Here is a 22,740-nt window from a genome sequence, read left to right as displayed (position 1 = left end):
CTTGCCTTTGTTTCTAGTACGTGACTGATAGATTCTACAATCTAATCAAATACTTCTTTCACATGCTCCTTCATGCCAGAAATGCATGCTGATAGTCTGTTCAGTGGAAAAAATACTCTCATGAAAAGCTCTTGAGGGTACTGTCCATCGTGCTGTGCAAAGGGACCTGAGACAGGTCACTTTAGGCTTTGTGCCACGTGCAAAAGTAGGGTAGTTATCCCCAACCCATTTTTCTGATATATATAAAAATATTGGAGGGGAATTCTATTACCCTATGCACTTTGAATGGTATGATCTGCCTGTACTGTATGCAAAACAAAACTTTTTACTGTATCTAGGTACACGTGACAATTATGGATCAAATCAAATCAAATCAAATCAAAACTAGCCATTTGGATACAGAACTGGCTTGAAGGTAAAAGACAGAGGGTGGCGGTGGAAGGGTGCTTTCAGACTGGAGGCCTGTGACCAGTGGTGTGCCGCAATGTTCAGCGCTGGGTCTTATATATATTCATCACTTATATAAATGATTTGGATGTGGACATAGGGGGTATGATTAGTAAGTTTGCAGATGACACCAAAATTGGAAGTGTAGTGGATAGTGATGAAGATAACCTCAGAGTGCAACAGAACTTTGATCAGATGGGCCGATGGGCTGAGGAGTGGCAGATGGAGTTTAATTTAGATAAATGTGAGGTGCTGCATTTTGGAAAGGCAAATCAGGGCAGGTCTTATACACTTAATGGTAGTGTCCTGAAGGGTGTTGCTGAACAAAGAGACCTTGTAATGTAGGTTCATAGTTCCTTGAAAGTGGAGTTGCAGGTAGACAGGATAGTGAAGAAGGCATTTGGTGTGCTTGCCTTTATTGGTTAATGCATTGAGTATAGGAGTTGGGAGGTCATGTTGCAGCTGTACAGGACACTGGTTGGGCCACTTTTGGAATACTGCATGTAATTCCGGTCTCCCTGCTATAGGAAGGAGGTTGTGAAACTTGAAAAGGTTCAGAAAAGATTTACAAGGATGTTGCCAGGGTTGGAGGTTTTGAACTATAGGGAGAGGCTGAATAGGCTGGGGCTATTTTCCCTCGAGTGTTGGAAGCTGAGGGGTGACCTTATAGAGGTTAATAAAATTGTGAGGGTAAATAGACAAGGTCATTTTGCCGGGATGGGGGAGATAAAACTAGAGGACATAGGTGTAAGGTGAGAGGGGAAAGATTTAAAAGGACCTAAGGGGCAACTTTTTCACGCAGAGGGTGGTACACGTATGGAATGAGCTGTCAGAGGAAGTCGTGGAGACTGGTACAAATATAACATTTAAAAGGCATCTGGATGGGTATATGAATAGGAAGGGCTTAGAGGGATATGGGTCAAATGCTGACAAATAGGACTAGTTTTATTTAGGGTATCTGGTTGACATGGATGAGTTGGACCAAAGAAAAACCGAAAGAACTGTGGATGCTGTAAATCAGGAACAAAAACAGAAGTTGTTGGAAAAGCTCAGCAGGTCTGGCAGCATCTGTGAAGGTAGAAACAGAATTAACGTTTCAGGACTGGTGATCCTTCCTCATCCAGTTGGACCAAAGGGTCTATTTCCATGCTGTACAGCTCTATAATTCTAAGTAAAAGGATCTGAACACATTGTCACACTGAGGCAAATCTCCATTCTCTGGGCATGTTTTCTGTTCTGGACCTTGCCTCCTTGTGTTTGCTGATCTGCCTGGCAATAAACCAGATATTGCCTGATCCACTGATCTTCCTACAATGATCCTAAACTATGCGATGGAGAAAAGTGAACTTGTTGCACAATGGGGCCCTTGGCCTTTTTACTCAGCAGCCTGGGCAATCATGAGAAATGTTGTAACTGACTTTAGAGTCTCAATAATGTGTGCTGTGTGACTGAACCTCTAGCAGCTATCCCAAATACTCTCTGGTGAATTGCACATAATGTGGCAGAAGGTAGATGTGGGTACTGGATTCTTCCCAATCGACCATCATTTGTTATAGCTTTGTGTCCACAATAACTGGTCAGAAGCAGGATTTGTTTTGAGAGCATGTGTCAGTATTTGCATCCTTTCATTAGGGCTGTATGAAAGCTGACCGGCCAGAAGAAAGAATTTTCTTTTCCTCCTTTGTCACCACTGCTCCTTCATACTTGCACTTGTAAAGAAGAGGGTGCTACAGCTGTTTACTACTCTTCTTCTCAATTTAAAGATCAATTGAACTGATGCTTTGTTGGTGAGGCCTGCTACATGTTATGAAGTGCTGACTTCTTCCATCTTCTTTGTCCCAAATTCAGCTTCGAACAAGGAAAAGATGAAACTGGGTTGTAATGGTGCATTGACGAAAACTCTTCAGATTTACATTTCAGTTCAGTCGACTGGAATTGTCCTGTTCACTATATGTGAATAAGAAACTTAGTTAGAATAAAGGGTACGCTTTGAGCACAAACCTGAATGCAGATGTAAAAATTGCAATTGATCCAGAGCCAACTTTTGTTTGCAGTAGAAAGTTCCAAAATACTTCTGAGTGGAAGTGTCTCCTAATTTCAGTCCTGAAAGATCTGGCTCTGATCTCTAAACTATGCTACCAAGTGTTGTATGAGGCAGTTATCACCTGAAAGGGTTAACTGACATCATGGAGCAGGTGCTGTCCATCAGGTTAGAAAGGTCTGGATCTGGGAGGATTAATTGATATATGTCCTATCACTTCTGCATGTGTTCTCCAGAGCTTCAAAGAGCTTCTGAATGATTGTTCTTAGTGTTAACAGTATATAGCTAAAGTAGTGATGTGTATTTATATTGAAGGTGAGCTTCACAAGAGATGATCATGTATCTTAGATGTAATATAACTAGTTATTGAATAATATGTAATAAATCATTGCTGTTTAATCAAATCAGAGGCCATCTTCCACCTAAGGTTTCATGTTGGAATCATTCTCTACATGATATCAGTAGTTTGCTTCAAGATATCCCAGATGAGGGGTGGCACAGTGGCTCAGTGGTTAGCACTGCTGCCTCACAGTGCCAGAGACCTGACTGTCTGTATGGAGTTTGCACATTCTCCCTGTGTCTGCGTGGATTTCCTCCAGGTGCCCTGGTATCCTCCTACAGTTCAAAGATGTGCAGATTAGGTGGACTAGCTGTGCTTAATTGCCATAGTGTCCAGGGGATGTGCAGGTTAGGTGGATTAACAATGAGAAATGCAGGGTTATAGAGCTGGGGTGATGTGTGTAGAATGCTCTTCGATGGTCAGTGTAGACTCTATGGGCCAAATGGCGACCTTCCACATTATAGGGATTCCATGATTTTGGCAGAAACCAATGTTTACAGTACGCTGGCAATGCTGATGTACCACATTACAAAACCAATAGAAATAGCTCCTCCCAATCTACTCCATCTGTTCCCTTTAATGTCTTGAAAACGTCAAACAAACCACCCTAAACCTCCTAAACTCCAAGTAGTAGAATTCTATTTTGTGTGTTCTTTCTTTGTAAATCATCTTTTGGAGTCCAGGTATGATTTTGCTAAATCCATGCTGTACCTTCCCTTCCTTATGCTGTCAATAGCCAGCCTATTGCATGCAACTACAGGAAGTCAAGAGGTATTACAAGCTGAAAGGGAGAGGATTTGGTTTTGTGCCCCTTCTCCTGCCCATCAAAAGCTCAGCTGGAAGTTGGGGTGGTCACATAATACATCTAGCTCCAGAAAGAATTCATTTCCTGCCATTGCACTCCTAGTGATTGCTATGTACCTTGTATTGAGTACTGCTCTAGGTCTCTGAGAATTTAAATGTAAGCGGCTGATTTTAGCAATGTAGACAATCCACTGAGCAATTAATCCCATTATTTTCAATTGACGGCTCCAGCAGAGTTTTTGTTGACTTCTCAAAGGTTCCTAGATTCATTTATGTTGTGGCAATTATAGTCCTTCCCTTCTTCATTTGAGGCAGTTGCTCTGTTGGTAACAAATAAATGCCCTGACTGACTCTAAGGGTGCATCCATAGTTGGATGGAACTTTTGTGACACCAGAGATCTCTGTTTCCAAAAGGCTTTCGGGGAAACATCTGAGCTTTCTTAAACAAAAAACTTAACAGAAGTAATTTTAAAAATGTTCTTGACAATTGAAACTTGTTTACTGTAAACAATGAACATTTGGCAGTGCATGGTTTTAATTTTTAAATGATAATAAATCTGCAATGTACCTGCCAAAAAGTAAATTAGTTTATGTTTCAATGTTAATAGAAACATTTTGATTTAAATATAGCATCAAATCTAACAGTGGGGGTTAGGATAGCAGAAAAGGTGCATTTACACACCCTGTTCTTAAACAATCAGTGAAAAAAATACAATCAATGCTATCAGCCTGTACACCAGAAAAGAAGCCAGACAGCGATTTGAATGTCCCCTGCAGCCAATATTGGTAATTACTACATGGAAGAAATGGGAGAGAGATGAGACAGAAAAAAAAATGATAGAGAAAAGGCAGCAATGAGAGAGAAAAAAATAGGGATTGAGCAAGAGGGAATGAGGAAGGGACAGAACAAATGAGGAAATTGAAGAAACAATTTCTGACATAGAATGAGAGACTGAATAAGAGTGGGAAAATAAAGGGAGTTGGGAATGACTGTGCAACCAAGATCTTAGTGAAACATTGGAACTAAAACACATCAATTATCACATGATTGAACTAGGTTTCAAAATGTCTTGTATTCTATACTGGTACCTACAGTAATGTCAATGAGTATAATGCATTTAAAACTTAAGGAGCATGTGACCTTTTGTTTTATATTTTTACCAGTAACATGTGCTTAAATCACTGACTTGCGTAAAACTTTAAATGTCAAACATTGGGATAAATGAACTGAGATCCAGGAAACAGACAGAGAACCTCTGGCACTGTGTTCTCATTTACCAAAGCGTATTGTGAACTATTACACAACTACTTTGACTCTAGTAGGTCGAAGCATAGATCAGCTGTAAAATTGAAAACCTAGATATAGCTGGTTAAACAATGCATGACTTTTGATTGGTGTTTTCAATACCAATCCAAGAGCGGGAAAGAGGAAGTTCAAATCACGCCAATTTGTATTTGTTGATGAATTTGAATATTGCTCACTGAGACGGTGGGAATGAGGAGGTTCGCACAGTGACCTGCAGGGAGCAGTGAATGATAGCCTGCCACTTGGGGATTTCCACATTAAGCTGCACTAATGCTAAATCCTGAAGTTGTGGTCAGATTCAGAGGGACAATTGTCAAAAGCCCTTCAGAGATCCAAGTCATTATCATTATCTCTTGGAAACGTTACTTTACTACTACAAATATTCAGAATTTCAAATATGTTTCTGAAATGCATAGCTTAACACAAAATTACTTTTTTGGCATGGTCACATCCTTCTCAAGATGCTCTCACAGAGTCTTTGACTGACTCTATATCTCTTCCAATTTCAGATTGACTGGTGTGCTAACACATAACCCTTCATCAGGACACTCCAAGCTACAAAGCTGCAAGTTGTGGGATCTACACCCAGGCCTCTCGCACACTCTAGCCCAAACACAGTTATCATCAAAATCACTGCCCCTGAGAAGCCCAAAGATCTCAATCACATAGGATACTGGCAGCCAACACTTGTACATCTGTACACTGTAAACAGAAAATTAATGATCAGCTGTAGATAACTATCATTAGTATCAGTGAGTATGTTACTTTAACACTTGTGTCTCTTTGACAGCATGAATTTCTTTATCCAGCTCTTGAGCTTAGGAAAGTTGACCACTATATCCAAAGGACTGAATAGTGTTGTTTGACTTTATTTAAATATTGTATGGGTTTGCAATTTGAAACAAAAACGAAATCTGAGCATTTGTGTTGCCTAGGTTTTCTGAATAATCCTGTTTAATTTTTGGAGCCCAGAGCAACGGAGAAAATTGGAGACTTAAAAATTAGAGATATTTTGAGGAGTGGAGCCTAATCTCAGGGTACAGATTTATCATAGTAACTGAACCTTAGATTATGTTACATATTATGTCTTTGCATCATGTACTCCTCTTCAATCAGTTTTCTGGCTCTGACTTTAGCGCAAAACACACTGCAACAATCAAAACTGAATCTTAATCAAAACCAATCTTAGAATAAATATTGCATTGCAACATTTCAGTAAAGGAACACAGTGACCTGCAACCACTTCAGCAGGTTAAAAATAAAGTTGATTACAAATAAATGACCAATGAGAACAAACTAAACAGGAACAAGAGTAGGCCACATAGTTATACAAGCTTCCTGAATCATTCATTAAAAACATGGCTCACCTTAACCTCAACTCTACTGATCCCCAAATCCCTTGAGAGCCAGATGGTCCAACAGTCTATTCACATTGCCCTTAAAGGCACTCCACATCTAAGCATGCAGAGCTCTCTGGGTGGGGATTCTAAAGATTCACAGTCCTCTAAAAAATTTCTCCTTATTTCAATCCTAATGGGCCTACGTCTTATCCTGAGTCTATACTTCCTTAGTTCTCAACATCTGGACCTGTCAGGCCCTTTCACAATCAATGAGATTACATCTTACTCTTCTAAATTCCAAGGAGGATAGGCCATGTCTACATAATCTCTTCTCATTGGCCCACCTTCTAATCTATGATGATATGATAGAACTATTATGTCAATCAACTCTCCAAAACACTGACCCTTACCACATACTTGATTTGTGAATGTGCTGATATAATGGATTGATTTGAAGTCCAAATATGGTCACTCCTCTATCCTTACAAATATTTGGTTACATTTTCTATCACATCCCAGTACAAACTGGTGAAAGGGTATCATTGCCAATTTTGGAAAGTCCCATTTGACATTTGCTCTTCAGTTATGATGCAGTTTTTATCCACTTTCAACCTGTTCACCTTCACTATAAGGTCCTTGTCATCTTCCATTCTCTGAAGCTTCATTGCAATTTCTTCAGTGAAATCTCCTTGGTCTATTCTTCAGTCAAACACTGTGGTGAATAACTTAATCCTTCATTTAAATTTATCTCTAAACTCTTTCAGTTTCTTTTCCAGTCACCATTCTTCCTTCTGCATTCACTGAACCTATTACGACAAAAACTTATTTACACACAGCCATGGATAGTCCTTTGACCACACCATCTCTGACCTCTGCTCGCTTTTCTCTTTCTATTCATGTCTTCAGTCCCCTTGCATAATTCACAGTTCTGCCACCCTGCTTTCTGAGAAAAAAACATTTGCTTACGCTTCCTTATCATCCCATCCTCTAACTCCAGCTTTCTATATGCTGGCCCTTTAATTTCCATGACACTGAAGCTACTGTTGATTCCTTCACTTTATTAAATGTCCTTGTCTTCTCCCCAAGCTTTGAATATATCTGTTCTTCTTGATACAGATTCTGCCCCTATACCTTTAAGTGTGAAGGCTGCCAAATCAGGGTTCAAGAAAGATCCATGCTCTGTCATTACACACAACCCATTGCTAGCCATTAACTGTCCCCATTAGTAGTTATTCATTCTCCTAGACTAATTGTTATCCATTCCTTTATCCAACTGTTCTTCTCTCTACTTGGGTTTTATCTCCACCTATCATTTACTTCTTACCCCCACCCCCATCCTATCTTTTGCGTAAAACCAAACTTTCTCCCAGCTACTGTCATTGAGTCATAGAGATGTGCAGCATGGAAACAGACCCTTTGATCTAACTCGTCCATGCCAACCAGATATCCTAAATAAATCTAGTCCTATTTGACAACATTTGGCCCATATCCTTCTAAACCTTTCCAATCATATACCCATCCAGATGTCTTTTAAATGTTGTATTTGTACCAGCATCCATCACTTCCTCTGGAAGCTCATTCCATACATGTACCACCCTTTGCGTGAAAAAGTTGCCCCTTAGGTCCCTTTTAAATCTTTCCCCTCTCACCTTATATCTACGCCCTCTAGTTTTAGACTCCCCCACCTGGGGAAAAGACCTTTTCTATTTACCTTATCTATCCCCCTCAAGATTTTATTAACCTTGATAATGTCACCCCTCAGCCTCTGACACTCAAGGGAAAATAGCCCCAGCCTATTCAGCTTCTCCCTATAGTTCAAACCCTCCAACCCTGGCAACAATCTTGTAAATCTTTTCTGAACCTTTTCAAGTTTCATAACGTCATTCCTACAGCAGGGAGACCAGAATTGCATACAGTATTCCAAAAGTGAACTAAACAATGTCCTGCACAGCTGCAACATGGCCTCCCAACTCCTATACTCAATGCATTAACCAATAAAGGCAAGCACACCAAATGCCTTCTTCACTATCTTGTCTACACGTGACGTCACTTTCAAGGATCTATGAACCTCTACTCCAAGGTCTCTTTGTTCAGCAACACTCCCCAGGACCTTACCATTAAGTGTATAAGTCCTGCCCTGATTTGCCTTTCCAAAATGCAGCACCTCACATTTATCTAAATTAAACTTCAACTGTCACTCTTCAGCCCATTGGCCCTTCTGATCAAGGTCCCGTTGTACTCTGAAGTAATCTTCTTCACTAGCCACTACACTTCAATTTTGGTGTCATCTGCAAACTTACTAACCATACCTCCTATGTTCACATCCAGTTCTGAGGAAGGATCAATGGACCTGAAACGTTAACTCTGATTTCTCTCCATAGATGTTGCCAGATCTACTGAGCTTTTCCAGCAATTTTTGTTCGATAAAAGTTTTCCTCATATCTCTGTTACTTCTTTTACTAGTAACTTTAAATCTGTGCCTTCTTGTTCACAATCCTTTCATGACTGGGAATATTTTTGTCCTATTTACACTGTCCAAACCACTCATGATTTTGAATATTTCAGTCAGATCTCCTGATCTGAGATCTCTTAATCTCTTCGTTAAGGCGAACTGTTCCAGCTTCTCAATTTTATTTTCATAACTGATATTTGTCATCCCTAAATCATTGTTATGAACCTCTTCTGCACTCTCTCCAATGTCTTCACATCTTTCCTAAAGCACGATACTCTGAACTGGATGCAATACTTCAATGCTTTTAAGTTCCGTGTCATAAAATTTTTAAAGTATGTTTGGCACATCAAGGTTATTAATTTATATCAGGGAAAGCAAGGGTCCCAACTCTGACCTTAGAGGACTCCACTATAAACATTGCCCCAGCTTTAAAGGCATCAGGCAACTGGTCTCTTTTTCCTGCCACTTAGCCTTTCCATGAGCTCTAACCATCCTCACAAGTCTGTTGTGTATCAACTGCTTCTAGAAGTCATTTGACTCCTTAATTCTCTCTTTACATCCACTCCTTTCAGCTCTGAAAGTTGGGATTCATTGTTTCAACCTGTCTCCTCTTCATCTAATAATTCCTAGTGGAGCCTGGTCTTTATTCTAGTCTGAATGCCACTATCATTCTCCAACCCTCCTTCCACTTCCTTTTAGCTGGCGGAATCTATTATATGGCACTCTATTATGTGGCACCCATCTATTACTCCCTTAACTTTGTTCCTATTGAAATTCTCAGCACACCATCACTACTTCGATGCTCATTAGAGCCGTGATGCTGCCCATCATAACTTCTGCCTCTACAACAGACAGATCACTTCCCCAGATAGATCCAATTCCAGATCTTATTTTATCCCAAAGTTATGCAGGGTCCAGCAAACCACAACATATTTAATAGTCTCTCTGTCGCTGCCCATGGTATGGTTATTTCTTGTAAACACACCATCCTGGACATCAGCTGTTCAAGAGGACGGCTCACCACTAACACCACCCTCTCAAGGGCAAGTCAGGATGTGCAACAGATACCGGCCGAGCCAGCGTCACCCACATCCCGTGGATAAATATTTTAAATAAATCTCTTCCAACGCCTCTCACTCTGGGACCTGTATACAACTGGTTTTAGCCTCATTTATGCAATTGACAGCATCATTTTTGCCTGTGCCTTCTTTTCCTACATCCACGTCGTTACCTGTATCCCAATTCCAACGGCCAGTCAGGATGGGCAATGTAGGAATATCCGCATGGGACGTTAACACGAGACTGGGCAGAGGATACAAGAATCCCTCACTTTATGTATTCCCTGAGCTAGAGGTCAACAACCGAGCAAACCCCTTTTTTTGTCTAAACATCAAGGCAAATAGAACCCTCAAAGCAATATTATGAGTGAAATCTCATGCAGTTTGAAAATAAGCCTCCAGTTTCTCCAAAGGGAGAGATTTAAGTTGATGTTGTTGAACTTTTTGGAGCTGGAGGGGAGAAATTCGGAGTTTCTCTCTAACTTTCTGGCTGTAGTGAGTGAGTTTACAATGAGAGCGGTTTAGTCTAGAGCAGACACTCCGCCCCGCTTTCACCGCACGCACGTCTTTTCCGGACCGGGAGGAGACTGAGCTCTGTGCCCTGATCCTCAGCCTCTTGGCCGGCCTGCGGGCCCATATCTCTGCCCGTCCAGGCCCCAGCCAGTCGGGGAGAGCAGCTTGAAGGAGGGCTCTCGGATGCCCCGAGCTGACTGAGGGCTCCTTGCCTTTCGTACGATGGAGGAGCCGGCCGGTGCCCTGCAGGCGTCTCTGTCGGAGGCGCAGAATGAGCGGCGCTCCATGGCCGAGGAGGATCCGAACGGGAACGAGCACGGAGCCGGGGCGAGGAGCAGCACCGTGCCGCGCTGGGGACCACAACACGCCGGGGCCAGGGAGCTCGCCCAGCTTTACTCACCAGGTAAACAGGGCAAAGGGACCCCACTGGGACACTCCGGGTATATTCACCAACACGGCCCAGCAGCAAGAACCCTCCTACTGGGGAACCTGGGCACAGTCACCTAGTCTGGCAGTGCCCATATCATTCCCAGCCCGGCTCCTACCCAGCAAGTACCACTGGGTGCTGGGAGCACAAACACCATGGCAACAGGTAGTCTCTGCAAGTTTCAGCAGAGGAGGTGATGTAGTTGCATTGGCCCTTTTACAGCGAACTAGAACTAATCAAGTTATCCCTTTTTTTCCCCCGCTGTAACGCCCCGCTACTTCAGTTCTTTATCCGGTTTTCTCTAAAAGATGTAATGGTCCATGTCCCAACCGTTTCCTGCTGCCAAAGCATCTGTATTCGAACTGTATAGAGAGCTGCTGTCTTTGGGATTCTGATCGCTCCATTGCATTTTCAGGATGGTCAAACTGGGACTCCAGGTAGCTAAATTATTCCAGCTTGCGGCCTCGATAGTACTACAGCATCACATGTGATGGTGGTGACACCCTGGGCTTTAAGTCAGATGTTTGTGGGTTCAAGTCCCACTGCAGAAACTTGAGCAGATCATTTCACAAAAAACTCCCCAGCTGTATTTGGAGAGTAGCACAATGTCAAGGATGGCATCTTTCTGATGAGGCACTAAACCAGTCTCCCACCTGCCGTCTCCGGGAAAAAAGAAAATCCCATGTTACTATCTCGAAGAAGTGCAGGAAAGTCCTCCCTGGAGTCCAACCCAATATTTATTCAGAATCAGCTTCTGTAAAACAGATGGTTTGTAATCATTATCACATTGTTATTTGCTGTGTGCACATTAGCTGCATTTCCTACATTATAAATGACTATAATTGAAAAAAAAACACTTTGGTGGTGAAGCACTGAGATGTCCTGATGCTATATAAGGAGCCATACAATGTAAGTCTCTCTTTCAAAGAAGACCGATTTTTAATGTAGCTGACAGGAAGTAGACCCTTAAAATGCAATTGATGAACGCAAGTGAGGAAAATCGGAGATAGCAGGAACGACAGATGCTGGAGTCAGAGTCAATAAAGTGTGGAGCCGGAGGAACACGGCAGGTCAGGCAGCATTAGAGGAGCAGGATGGTCAAACTGGCCTAGACCCTTTGTCACACCGTGTTAACACAAGTGAGAAAGTTTGGGCGCGTAACTTCTTTTGTTGCAACAACACCAATTTGTGTAACTGTTACAAAATGTCCCAAAGCTATTTTAAAAGAAAATATGACATTGAGCCATCTAAAATATTGGGACAGATGACCAAACTTTTGTTCTATGAAGTAGGTTTTAAGGAATATATTAAAGGAGGAAAGATAGGTAGAGAGGCTTGGGGAATAAATTCCCAGAGCCTTGGGGTCTAGCCAATTGAAGGCATCACTATCACTGGTGGACTGATTCATATATAAGATATACTCAAAAGATTGGAAATTAGAGGAGCGCACGTATCTTGGCAGGTTGTAGAGCTGGAGGAAACTACGGAGATGGGGAGTGGTCAGAGGTGGAGGAATTTGAAAACAGAAATGAGAGTTTTAAAACTGAGTCATTGTTTATTTGGGGGCCAGTGTAGAGCAGCAGTGATTAATGGATTGGTCTCAGTGCAAGTTAGGACAGGGGCAGCACAATTAAGGTGAGTAGAATGTGCAAGACCAGTTAAGGATGTGATGGAACAGTTGAATCTGGAGGGAATAAAGCATGGATGTGGGTTTCAGCAGCAGAAGAGTTGAGGTAGGGGCAGCAATGAGTGATATTATTGAAGTGGAAAAGGCGGTTTAGTGATAGTATGGACATGTGGTTGAAAATACATCTTGGGGTCAGACATGAGACTGAGGTTGCAGACAGTCTGGTTCAGCCCCAGATGTTGCCATGACAGAGTTAGGATCAGTAGTGAGAGAATGGGGTTTTTGGTAGGGTCTAAAAATTATCTATGAATATGTCATCAAGGACCAGGAGTAGGCCGCTTAGCCATTCAGTAAGATCATGACTGATCTGATTTTAACCTCAACTGTATATTCTTGTATATCCATGATAATCTTTCATCCCCTTGGTAATAAAGAATCTATCTACCTTTGTCTTAAAGATATTTAAAGATTCTGCACCCATCTACTAAAAACAAACTACATAATGTTATTAACGTTGTTGTTATCTAGTGAATACTAAGATGAATGAATTGACTCATCAGTGGTGCTGAGCAAAGATAGTATACATTGGGTTTCTGGTGATCTTGAACCTATACCTGTCTCTGTATTACCTGCCTGCCCTCAGTACAGTTGTGTGAAGTGGATTCACTCATCAGCATTACAGTAAGGGAGGCCACTTGAATTGCCCTCTGGTCCTACTTTTGGTAACAATAGGGAATTGAGACCAGTGGTGGGAAGTTGATGTGACTTTCGTTGTTGTGGGGCACATTCAGTTTACTTAAAAAGAAATGGAGAGCTTACAAGTACAAGTTTCCACAGAGGAGTCCTACAAACAATAATTTTATTTGGAAAACAACTCATCTTGGGACTCATTGCTGCACAATTCTGCAGTTGTCCTCTGTTTTGAATCTTTCAGTATCGTAGCTAAACTATATCGATGTTGAATTGGATTTGTCCCAAATGTTGCTATAGTGGAGGATCTCTGGTTTATCAAACGTCTGTGGCTGACAGTTTCTCTGCCACCATACAAAATTATTAGGTTCTGACTTTTGACTGTAAATTAAAATACTAAATGCTGCAAACTTTAATTAAAGAGCTTAAAATTAAAACTGACAATTTTATTTAAATATATAGACTAAATATAGAGCAGGACAAATACTACTGGTAATGATTAAATTAGAATTCTTCATCAAGCATGAGAATTGTTTTGCCCTTTAACTAAGATTAGAGATCTGCTATTTTAAATATAGTTGAAGATGTCACTAATTACAGGCTTACACCCAATGTTGCCGTTAAGTTAATTCACTGCTTACTGTGGAAGTGAAACTGCAAATACCTCATTTAATTTCTGATCTGTGCTGAATTAGATTATCTCAGTTGGGGTGATGGTTAGGCACAATATTTGGCCTCAGCACCTTTTGGGCTAGGCAAGGAAAATCACCCATGGTTTCAGTCCCTGATGATAATTTCAAAGCCTCTGTCAGAAAGGGCACATGTCGGACAGTGGTAGGATCTCGCATGACTGTGATGCCTCATTCAAGTAAATAGATATGGAATTCCCTCACGTTCAAGTGACACATATGAATGTTTGAAAAACAAACAGACTGGAAAGGGCTGGATAGTCCATTTAGCCTGTTCCAGGCGCTCATGATGCAACTAAACATTAGGATCTGCTGTATTACTTTCACCAGTAATCATGTAATTGACTAGGAAAGATAAAGAAACAAATAGAGAAAGAAAACATGAGCCAATTCAGAGGAAACTCTGAAGTTGATCACAAGCAGTTCTGGGAGATCACACTGTGTGTTACTGCTTAATGCCCCACCTATCTTTCAACACAGTGATATCAGTGACAGTTTTGGCAGGAACAATGAAAAAAAACAAATACAAAAGCAGGAATTAATGCAGGGTGTTGGTGGGACCACATACGGAGTATTATTTACACTATTGGCCTCTTTATTTAAGGAAGAATGTAAATGCATTGGAAGAAGTTCAGAGAAGGTTTACTAGACTAATACCTGGTGTGAGCAATTTTTCTTAGGATGAAAGGTTGGGCAGACTAGGCTTGGGTCAGCTGGAGTTTGGAAGGATAAAAGGTGACTTCATTGAAACAAAAAAATAACGATCTCAACAGGTATTTGTAGAAATGATTTTTCCACATATGGAAGAATCTAGAACTAAGGGTTACTGTTTACTGTAGTACTTACTTATGTCCTCCCATTGCCTTTGTCGTTATACCTAATATCCATCATAGACAGAGCTGAGGACCCAAGCTGAGATGAGATGAAATAAAGTTCTAAGAGTCCATTGCAAAAACCTCACTTGGTCATAAAACCCTATTTCTATGTTTGCATTTCTTCACCTCAATAATGCCTTATAACAAAAAGTATTTGATTCAAGTGCACAAAATCTTATAACAGGAATTGGAATTAATAGTTTGATTTCAAAGTATCTGTAACCACTTGTAGCAGCTAATCAAATGATGAAATAATTGACACTCTTTGGTGATGATGAATGGTTGTGAAAGCAGTCATGTAGCACTAATTCAATAATGCAAACCCCCCAGTCTTATGTCAACTGAGAGATGGAAACAGGAACAAAATGGTTTATTTAACTCGTGGAAATTTCTGTTGAAGATTAAAAGGACAGGACTTTTAAATGTATAGCAGATCTTGTTGACGTGCTTTTGACAGATCTTCTTGCCATTTTTTGACAATTTCTCTCAACATTTCTCACATGCCCTTTCAAAGTTGACAGCCCTATTTGACAGGTCAGTTGACAATCCCAATGAGTTTAACAGTTATCGAGTTTATGCACTTTGTATGTCCGTTCATGACTATTTTCACCAATTCCAAAGGGCAGCTGTCCTCCCCCAAAGGTGTCTCAGGGCCTTTTCCAAAAGGGTACCTTGGCTACTCAAAGAGATGAATAAAGATTAGACCTGCTCTTGCCACACTCCTAGGCTACCTGTTACAAAGATGCGAGATGCTTAATATCACTTGGAAGACTTATGTTTTGAAGGATCATGAAAATAATTTATTTCAATGTTTTTTGGCAATGTCTGGAGTGGTTTCTTTCAAAGAGATCATTGGAAGATCACAATGGAAAGCTTTTAAACAAGACTTCCTAGATATCGAAAAGGACTGGTGATAATTGCTTGTTTTCCTGTAGACTCCAGGTGATGCTGGTTTGAGCAGTGGCTGGCTTGGAGAAGGTACTTGATTTATCTGGTTGAGTTGGAGGGAAGCCTGCTAACAAAAGCTGACTTGGAAGAAAGCTTACTATGTACAAGCTGCCCAGCAGATCCATCCCATTTCTGAAAAGGAAACTCTCTCTACGTCAGTTCAGAGTGAAATCTAATTGTTCTTTTGAAAGAGTGATTCAAAGAGATCTCAAGATTACATTCCCTGGGTGACAGCCACAGTGTCACTAACATTTGGGGGTTGCTGACAGATCTGTGTGATCTGCGTTGACTGCATTTTGCCATCTGAGGTGCCCTGTGGGTGTTTGCCCACAGTTTGTTATCCAAAGTTACCTCATATTAGTTCTGGATGTTTGAGCATAAATTGTACATACATTGTTTTACTGTTCAAACTTTGAGAAGTAAAGGTTATTTTGCCATGCAGACAAGTCAATATGAATGTCTCACTTGCCAGGGTGGCGCGGTTTCATTGGTTAGCCCTGCTGCCTCACAGTACCAGGTTCGATTCCATGCTCGGGCACCTGCCTGTGTGGAGTCTGCACATTTTCCCTGCGTCTGTCTGGGTTTCCTTCAGTTGCTGTGGTTTCCTCCCACGATCCAAAGATGTGCAGGTTAGGGGATTGGCATTGCTAAATTGCCCATAGTGTCCAGGGATGTGTTGGCCATGGGAAAAGCATGGTCACAGTGGTAGAGTAGGGCGTGTGCCTGTTTGGGATGCTCTTCAGAAGGTCAGTGTGAACTCAATGGGCCAAATGGCTATTCACACTGTAGGGATTCTATGATTCTAAAAGTAATGTGGTTATCTTAATTTCAGCACTTAACTCATAACCTTCTGACCTGGCTAAGTACTAAAAATGGAGTCGAGGTGACATATAAATGAAATGATACTAGCGCAGATATTCTGATGGCCAGATAGTCACTGCAGCATTGTGGACTGGAGTTATGTGTTGGAAATGTGCAGAAATCCTTAGGAAACTAACTCTGTGGGAAGTTGAAAATTCTGAAGGGCAATCCCCTGCATCCGGAACCTTCCAAAAACATCCCCTAGTTCCAGAGAGTATGAAGGGTTCCAACTCATTTAAGCTTAATAGTTACCCAGGAAAAATTAGAGAATTGAAAAGCTACTCTTAACTCCTGTAGAAGAATATTAAACTGTACTGTCTACCACTGCCCCTCCCCTGACCTCTCAATAACACCCACTCTCTGAGCCTAACACCTTACATTGCTGGATCTGACAAGCCCCCTCCCACTATGACCCAATAGCACATCATCCCCAACCAATACCCAGTGCCTAGTGAACCTGACACTATGTCCCAACTTGACATCCACCCCTACAGTGCATGATACCTCTTTTCCCCCCTGACCTCTGTCCCCTCAAAGCCTGAGATCCGAGTGAGCCTGACTTTCAAAGGCCCATTGGGGCTGGGACCTGGAGTTTGTGGCAATTAAAAGTTGTGATTCCAGGTGGCTGCCTCAGGGCCCTGACACCTGTGGGACAGTTTCAAACTTTGAAAGGGGTGATGGTGGGTTGGGGCAAAGGGTGAAAACATGAGACTTGGTCATTGCTAATAAATGTCTCCTGTAAGGGCTGATCAGTTTGAGGTTAGATTTCTAAAACCTTTTTCTGGCAAACACAAACATTCTTGTGGCACAGTTTTTGAGTTTATCATGGGGACCTGATAATTTGCATTGTGTCCCTTTTTAAATTTATCCTCTGACCCTCAGGTCCATGGGCGTGTTGCATCATGTTCCACATCAAAATTAAAATGGCTGCTACCTGGCTTTGCTGCTCCAGCCAAGCAAGCATTTCCCTTCTTCTAGAGTCTCTTGATGCCTCTAGTTGGATGCTGAGCTTTCCAACTTGGCCAATTCCACTTGCTTGCACTACAAATAACATTGTGAGTGCAACGTAGCCCTGGTACCTAGGAATACATCTGGATGCTAAGTTCCCTGACCCCATTTTGAAATTCTGGCCCCAAATGTTTCACAATTTTTCTCCCTTAGACAGCCCACAAAAACCCTTTCTTACAGAGTCTGCAATGCTTTTTAGTGAAAGCAGTCACTTGCGCCAGAAAGGTGGGAATAGGAAGCAACACACATTCAAGCTACATTTAAAAATGTAAAAGTGTTCATTTGTGTAGTGCCTTACAGCAAATAAAATATTTTTGAAGTGTAGTTACTGTGGTCATGCAGGAAAAGTGGTGACTAATTTGTACAGAGCAAACAACCATGTGATAGAAAACAGGTTTCTGTGCTTTTGTGATGTGTTTTGAGAGAAAATATTGGCCCACATTGGGATAACTCTTGAGCTATTCTTTGAAATATTGTCAAGGGATGTTTTACATGACTCAAGCAGGCAGATCAGGGCCTCTGTTTAATATCTCCGCTGAAAGACACTCTCTCCAACAGTCTGGCACTCCCTCAGTAATGCACTGGTGTGTCAGTCATGCTTTTTATGCTGAAGCCCTGGAGATGGAACTTGAGCCTGGATCCCTTTGAATCAGAGGTGACAGTGTTACTAACTGAACTGTAGCAAATAACTCTGGAAATTTTATACCTTTACTGGCTTAGATTGTGATTTAATGGTAAGATTTTGAAGTTGGCTGCTGATATTGAGTGTGGTTGTGATGCTAATTTTTTTGCTTTATGAGCATTGTGTAAAAAAAATTCATACCATTCTATTTTCTGAAAAGAATGTTTGATCTCATTCATGTTTCTAGTGAAGTGAAATTATAAACTGATGAGAGCCAGATTTCAAAACTGCCTAGAATAAATTAGGTGAGGTCAAGTTCTAAATGTGAATAACCATGCCTTTGCTGACTTGAAAATATCTGATACTGCAAATTGTCCTTCTCCGTAATTACATTCTTTACTTATTGGGTGCAAAACTTGACCTGAGACTTAAGTGAATGTTTTGCGATTACTGTATTACAAGGACTCGTAATTTAAATCTGTTGAGCTTTGGTCTCCCATAACAATTATTTAGTCATAGGGTGGACAGAATATCAACTCTCGAGTGTCTTAAAATCACTTACAGGTAAGATTTGTTTTTTGCAGAAAACACTGAGCATGTTGAGTATAATACAGTTGCATAGAGTACACATCATCAGTCAGTCTTTAATGATTACAAATGAGTCTGCATTCAGCTATCAAAAATCTTTTCAGTGATAGTGATCATGTCTTTGCTTGCCTTCAAGATGCAGCATGATGAATCTCTTGAGATAGTGCAGCAACTTGCAGGTGAAATGGTAGAAAGAAATATCATAAGAGGATGTAGCTGTTGATGAAGTGGGGATGAGGGGTGGAATAAAAGACATCCAGCCAAAGAAGGAGAGATTAGAACGGATGTTCAGAAGTTTGATCAAAGAGTTGAGCTTTAAGGTTTTTAAAGGAGTTGGAGGAGGAAGCAAGACAAAGGTGTTCAGAGAAAAATTCCCAAGTGTGAGACCTCTGACTCTAACAACATCTTGGAGGAGTTGATAGAAGAGATCTACAATTAGTTGCCCAGCTAATTTTGATAAAAAGCAGTCTCCACACTTGATTCTGTTGAATGACGTTTTAGGAATGTTAGATTCCATTCTTAGCAGTCCACAACTATTTCTTCACTGAGCAACTCCCTTAAAATAACTCACTCAGAGATAGTAAGAACTGCAGATGCTGGAGTCAGAGATAACACAGTGTGGAGCTGGATGAACGCAGCAGGCCAGACAGCATCAGAGGAGCAGGAAAGTTGACGTTTTGGGTCGGGACCCTTTCTGACGAAGGGTCCTGATCCGAAACGTCAACTTTCCTGCTCCTCTGATGCTGCCTGGCCTGCTGTGTTCCTCCAGCTCCACACTCTGTTATTCCATAAAATGACTTATTTTTCAAAATTAGTAGAGGCCAAAAACAGAAATTGCTGGAGAAACTCAGCAGGTCTGACAGAAGTTCTGAACAAGTGTCACTGGTCTCAATGTTAACTCTGCTTTCTCTCCACAGATGGTTATGGACCTGCTGAGTTTCTCCAGCAATTTCTGTTTTTGTTTCAGATCCTCAGCAATACAGTGCATTGTTTTATCTTATTATTAGCCTAGTTTTGCATCCAGTAAGCAAAGGATGTTAATATAGAAAATTGACAATTTTCGGCATCACATATTTTCAAGTCAAAAGAGGCAACGTTAAAATGCAGAGTAAGTTTCCTTTGTCATTGAAGTGCCACCTTATGAAATTGTTTCCTCAAAGCTACCTGGTAATGAAAGTCTTGAATGCAGTGATACTTTGTCAATACTAGCTGCATTTTAAGGGCTATATGATTGCTCTGCTGTAGTCACTTTCCATAATAATCTGAGCAGGTAGGTGGTGATTTGGCTTCAGCCAATGAGCTACTTCAGGTTTTTATGGTGTTAATAGCATTACCTAAATTATTTTGTGACCTCATAATCTGAAACTTTTGTGCCTAGATTTTATGGCCAGTGACGAATGAAGAGTGCGTACTTGCTCCCAAACAATCTCTGGGCATCTGCCTGGTGGTTTGCAGTAATTGGAGAGCCAAACACTGTGCCCCAATGGGGGCTCTGGGACCTTTGTGAAGAGGGCAAGCAATTGTGTATCACCTAAACCAATCAGACTGGATAGCTCTGAGATATGTGGGCAAAATTCATCTCTTGTGTTGTACTTAGTGTCGGTGCTGTGGAAGCCCAAAAATGTGAGCTGGTGTGGCACACCCAGACTGTGGGCATGAGGGTGTGTAATATGTGTGTGCTGGGAGCATGCCTGGTCAGTAGATCATGACACCAGACAACTTCCAACCTAGATTTAGTGTACAAACCATTTTAAATTTTGCAGATCCAGTTAATACCCTCTCATAACCATTTCCAACTGAGCATGTGATCAGTTGATGAGGGACCCGCATGCAACTAACGCTGTTTAAATAGATCACCGTGGAACTTGCAAGTGAGATGCTTCTGGCTTTCTTTTGCTGCTGTAGAGAAAGTGGATAGACAGTGTTGAATGTTATTGAAGAAGTTCAGAAAAGCTTTTAGAATTCCCAAGTGGGTAAGAATATACGCAGACAAATGACCAGTTAGAATTGGAAGTGGACCATAGCGCAGCAGAGAGAAGATGAAGATGTGGAGGATGTGGACTCTCAATAGAAAGGATTTTAGAGACTTCTCTCCTACTTCGATCTTAGCCAGGAGCAGGGTGTGAGATGCCTGTGTTTCACCAAGGGGCAGGTGACTGGACTGTGCAGCTCCTACAACTGTTCAACTTTTCATGAAGAGTGGTAAAGATAAGCCAGGGAATTACAGACCAATGAGTCAGTGCTAGAGAAACTATTGGAGAAAATTCTAAAGGAGACAGGTAAGTCTCCAAGGATTACCATGATCAGTGATGGCCAGCATGGCTTTATCATGGTTGTTATGCTATCAAATTTGATTGAATTTTTCAAGGAGCTGACCAGATGTGTAGATGAGGGTAGTGCACTTGATGTAGTTTATATAGATTTCAATAAAATCTTTGACAACATGTCATGTAGGAAACTGGTACAGAAGATAAAAGCACATAGGGTGGTGTGGCCAAATGTGTGGTTGGAGATGCAGCTCTATAATGGAGATGTTCAGCCACACAAGGAGCCACAGAACCCACGACCAGTGACAGGGAGTTTCTTAGGTGGATAATTGTGTTAGTGGGTGTGTGTCAACAGTGACGATGACGGAAAGCATATGGGATCCAGGGTAGGATCCAAAATTGGTTTATTGATAGGAGACACAGGATGGTAGAAGGCTGTTTATTTGGCTGGAAGCTGGTGGCCATTGGCCTACTGTTACAGATCAGTCTTGGGTCCTATATTGTTTCTGATATTCATAAATGACGTAGATGAGAATGTGGGAGAGATGACAAATACATTTGCAGATGTCATGATGATTGGTTGGGTGATTGACAGTGAGAAAGAAGGCTTTTAGGTTACAGGACGATATAGATGGATTAGTCAAATTGGCTGATCGGTGGAAGATGGAATTTAACTCTGATATGTGTGAGGTGATGCCCTTTGGAAGAAGTAACAAGACAAGAGAGCACTCCATGAATAGGATACTAGGAAGCTCAGAGGAACAGAGAGATCTTTGAATGCGAGATCTTCGAATGCTTGTCAACAGATTCCTGAACCTGACAGGAAAGGTTAATAGGGTAGTTAAGAAGGCACATGGAACCCCTGCCTTTATCAGTCAAGGCATAGATTATAAGTGCAGAAATGTTATGTTGGACTTTTGTTAGCCCACAGCTGGAGTACTGTGCAGTCCTGGTCACCTGACTCTGGGAAGGATGCGATTGCACTGGAGGGGTGTAGAGGCGATTCGTCAGGATGTTGTCTGGGATGAAGCAGTTTAGCTATGGAGGGAGGCTGGATAAGCTCAGGTTTTTTTTTCTATAGTGTAGAGAAGGCTGAGAGGGGACCCTGATTGAAGATTATGAGGGACACAGACAAGGGGGATGGAAAGTAGCCATTCCCCTAAGTTGATGAAAACTGGGAGCATGATTTTAAGGTGGAAGGCAGAAGGTTTGGAGAGGATTTCAGGAAAATATTTTTCACCCAGAGAGTGGTGGGAATCTGCAATGCCTGAGAGGTTAGTTGAGGCAGGTAACGTCACAACTTTTAATAAGTATTTGGATGAGCACTTGAAATGTCATAGCATTCAAGACAATGGACCAAGTGCTAGAAAGTGGAACAAGTGTAGATTTAGCGTAGATTTGTCTGTGCAGATAAGATGGACTGAAGGGGCATAGAATGCTCAGATGTAGTCTCACTAAAGCCCTGAACAGCTGAAGCATAACTTCCCTACTTTTGTACAGCACCCTTTGCGATAAATTATTTATTGTACCTGCATACTGGTCTTTTGTGAATCACGCACGAGGACATCCAGATCTCTCTGCATCTCAGATCTAATCAGTCACCATTTATCTAATATGATTCTTCCTTCCTGCGAAATGAACAACTTCATATTTTTCCACATTATAATGCCATTTACCACATCTTTGCCCATTCACTTAACCTATCTTTTTTTGCAACCTCCTTGTGTCCTCTTCACAACTTGCTCTCCCACTTATTTTTGTGTTGTTACAAATTTGTTAAGCGTACCTTCGGCTCTTTCATGCAAATCATTTATGTAAATGGTAATGGTTGAGGTTC

General features: G+C 41.4%; 1 protein-coding gene across 2 annotated transcripts in view; it reads left to right on the top strand.

Annotated features, from left to right (window-relative positions):
- The first annotated feature begins 10,155 nt into the window (after nucleotides 1–10,155).
- si:ch211-212o1.2 (uncharacterized protein LOC492735 homolog) overlaps nucleotides 10,156–22,740 on the top strand; it is a 119,075-nt gene continuing 106,490 nt past the window's right edge. The window contains exon 1 of one of the 2 annotated variants that reach the window (XR_007263797.1): nucleotides 10,156–10,704. Coding sequence is in view for 1 of the 2 variants with exons in the window: in XM_048605876.1 (XP_048461833.1) it covers nucleotides 10,524–10,704 (181 nt within the window). In the remaining variant the exon portion in view is untranslated. The remainder of the gene's footprint in view (nucleotides 10,705–22,740) is intronic. The other variant, XM_048605876.1, reaches the window with a different exon arrangement.

Source organism: Rhincodon typus, chromosome 15 (genome assembly GCF_021869965.1).
Source record: "Rhincodon typus isolate 14 chromosome 15, sRhiTyp1.1, whole genome shotgun sequence".
In the NCBI taxonomy this organism is placed as follows: Eukaryota; Metazoa; Chordata; class Chondrichthyes; order Orectolobiformes; family Rhincodontidae; genus Rhincodon; species Rhincodon typus.
This window is presented reverse-complemented; position numbering and strand designations above follow the sequence as displayed.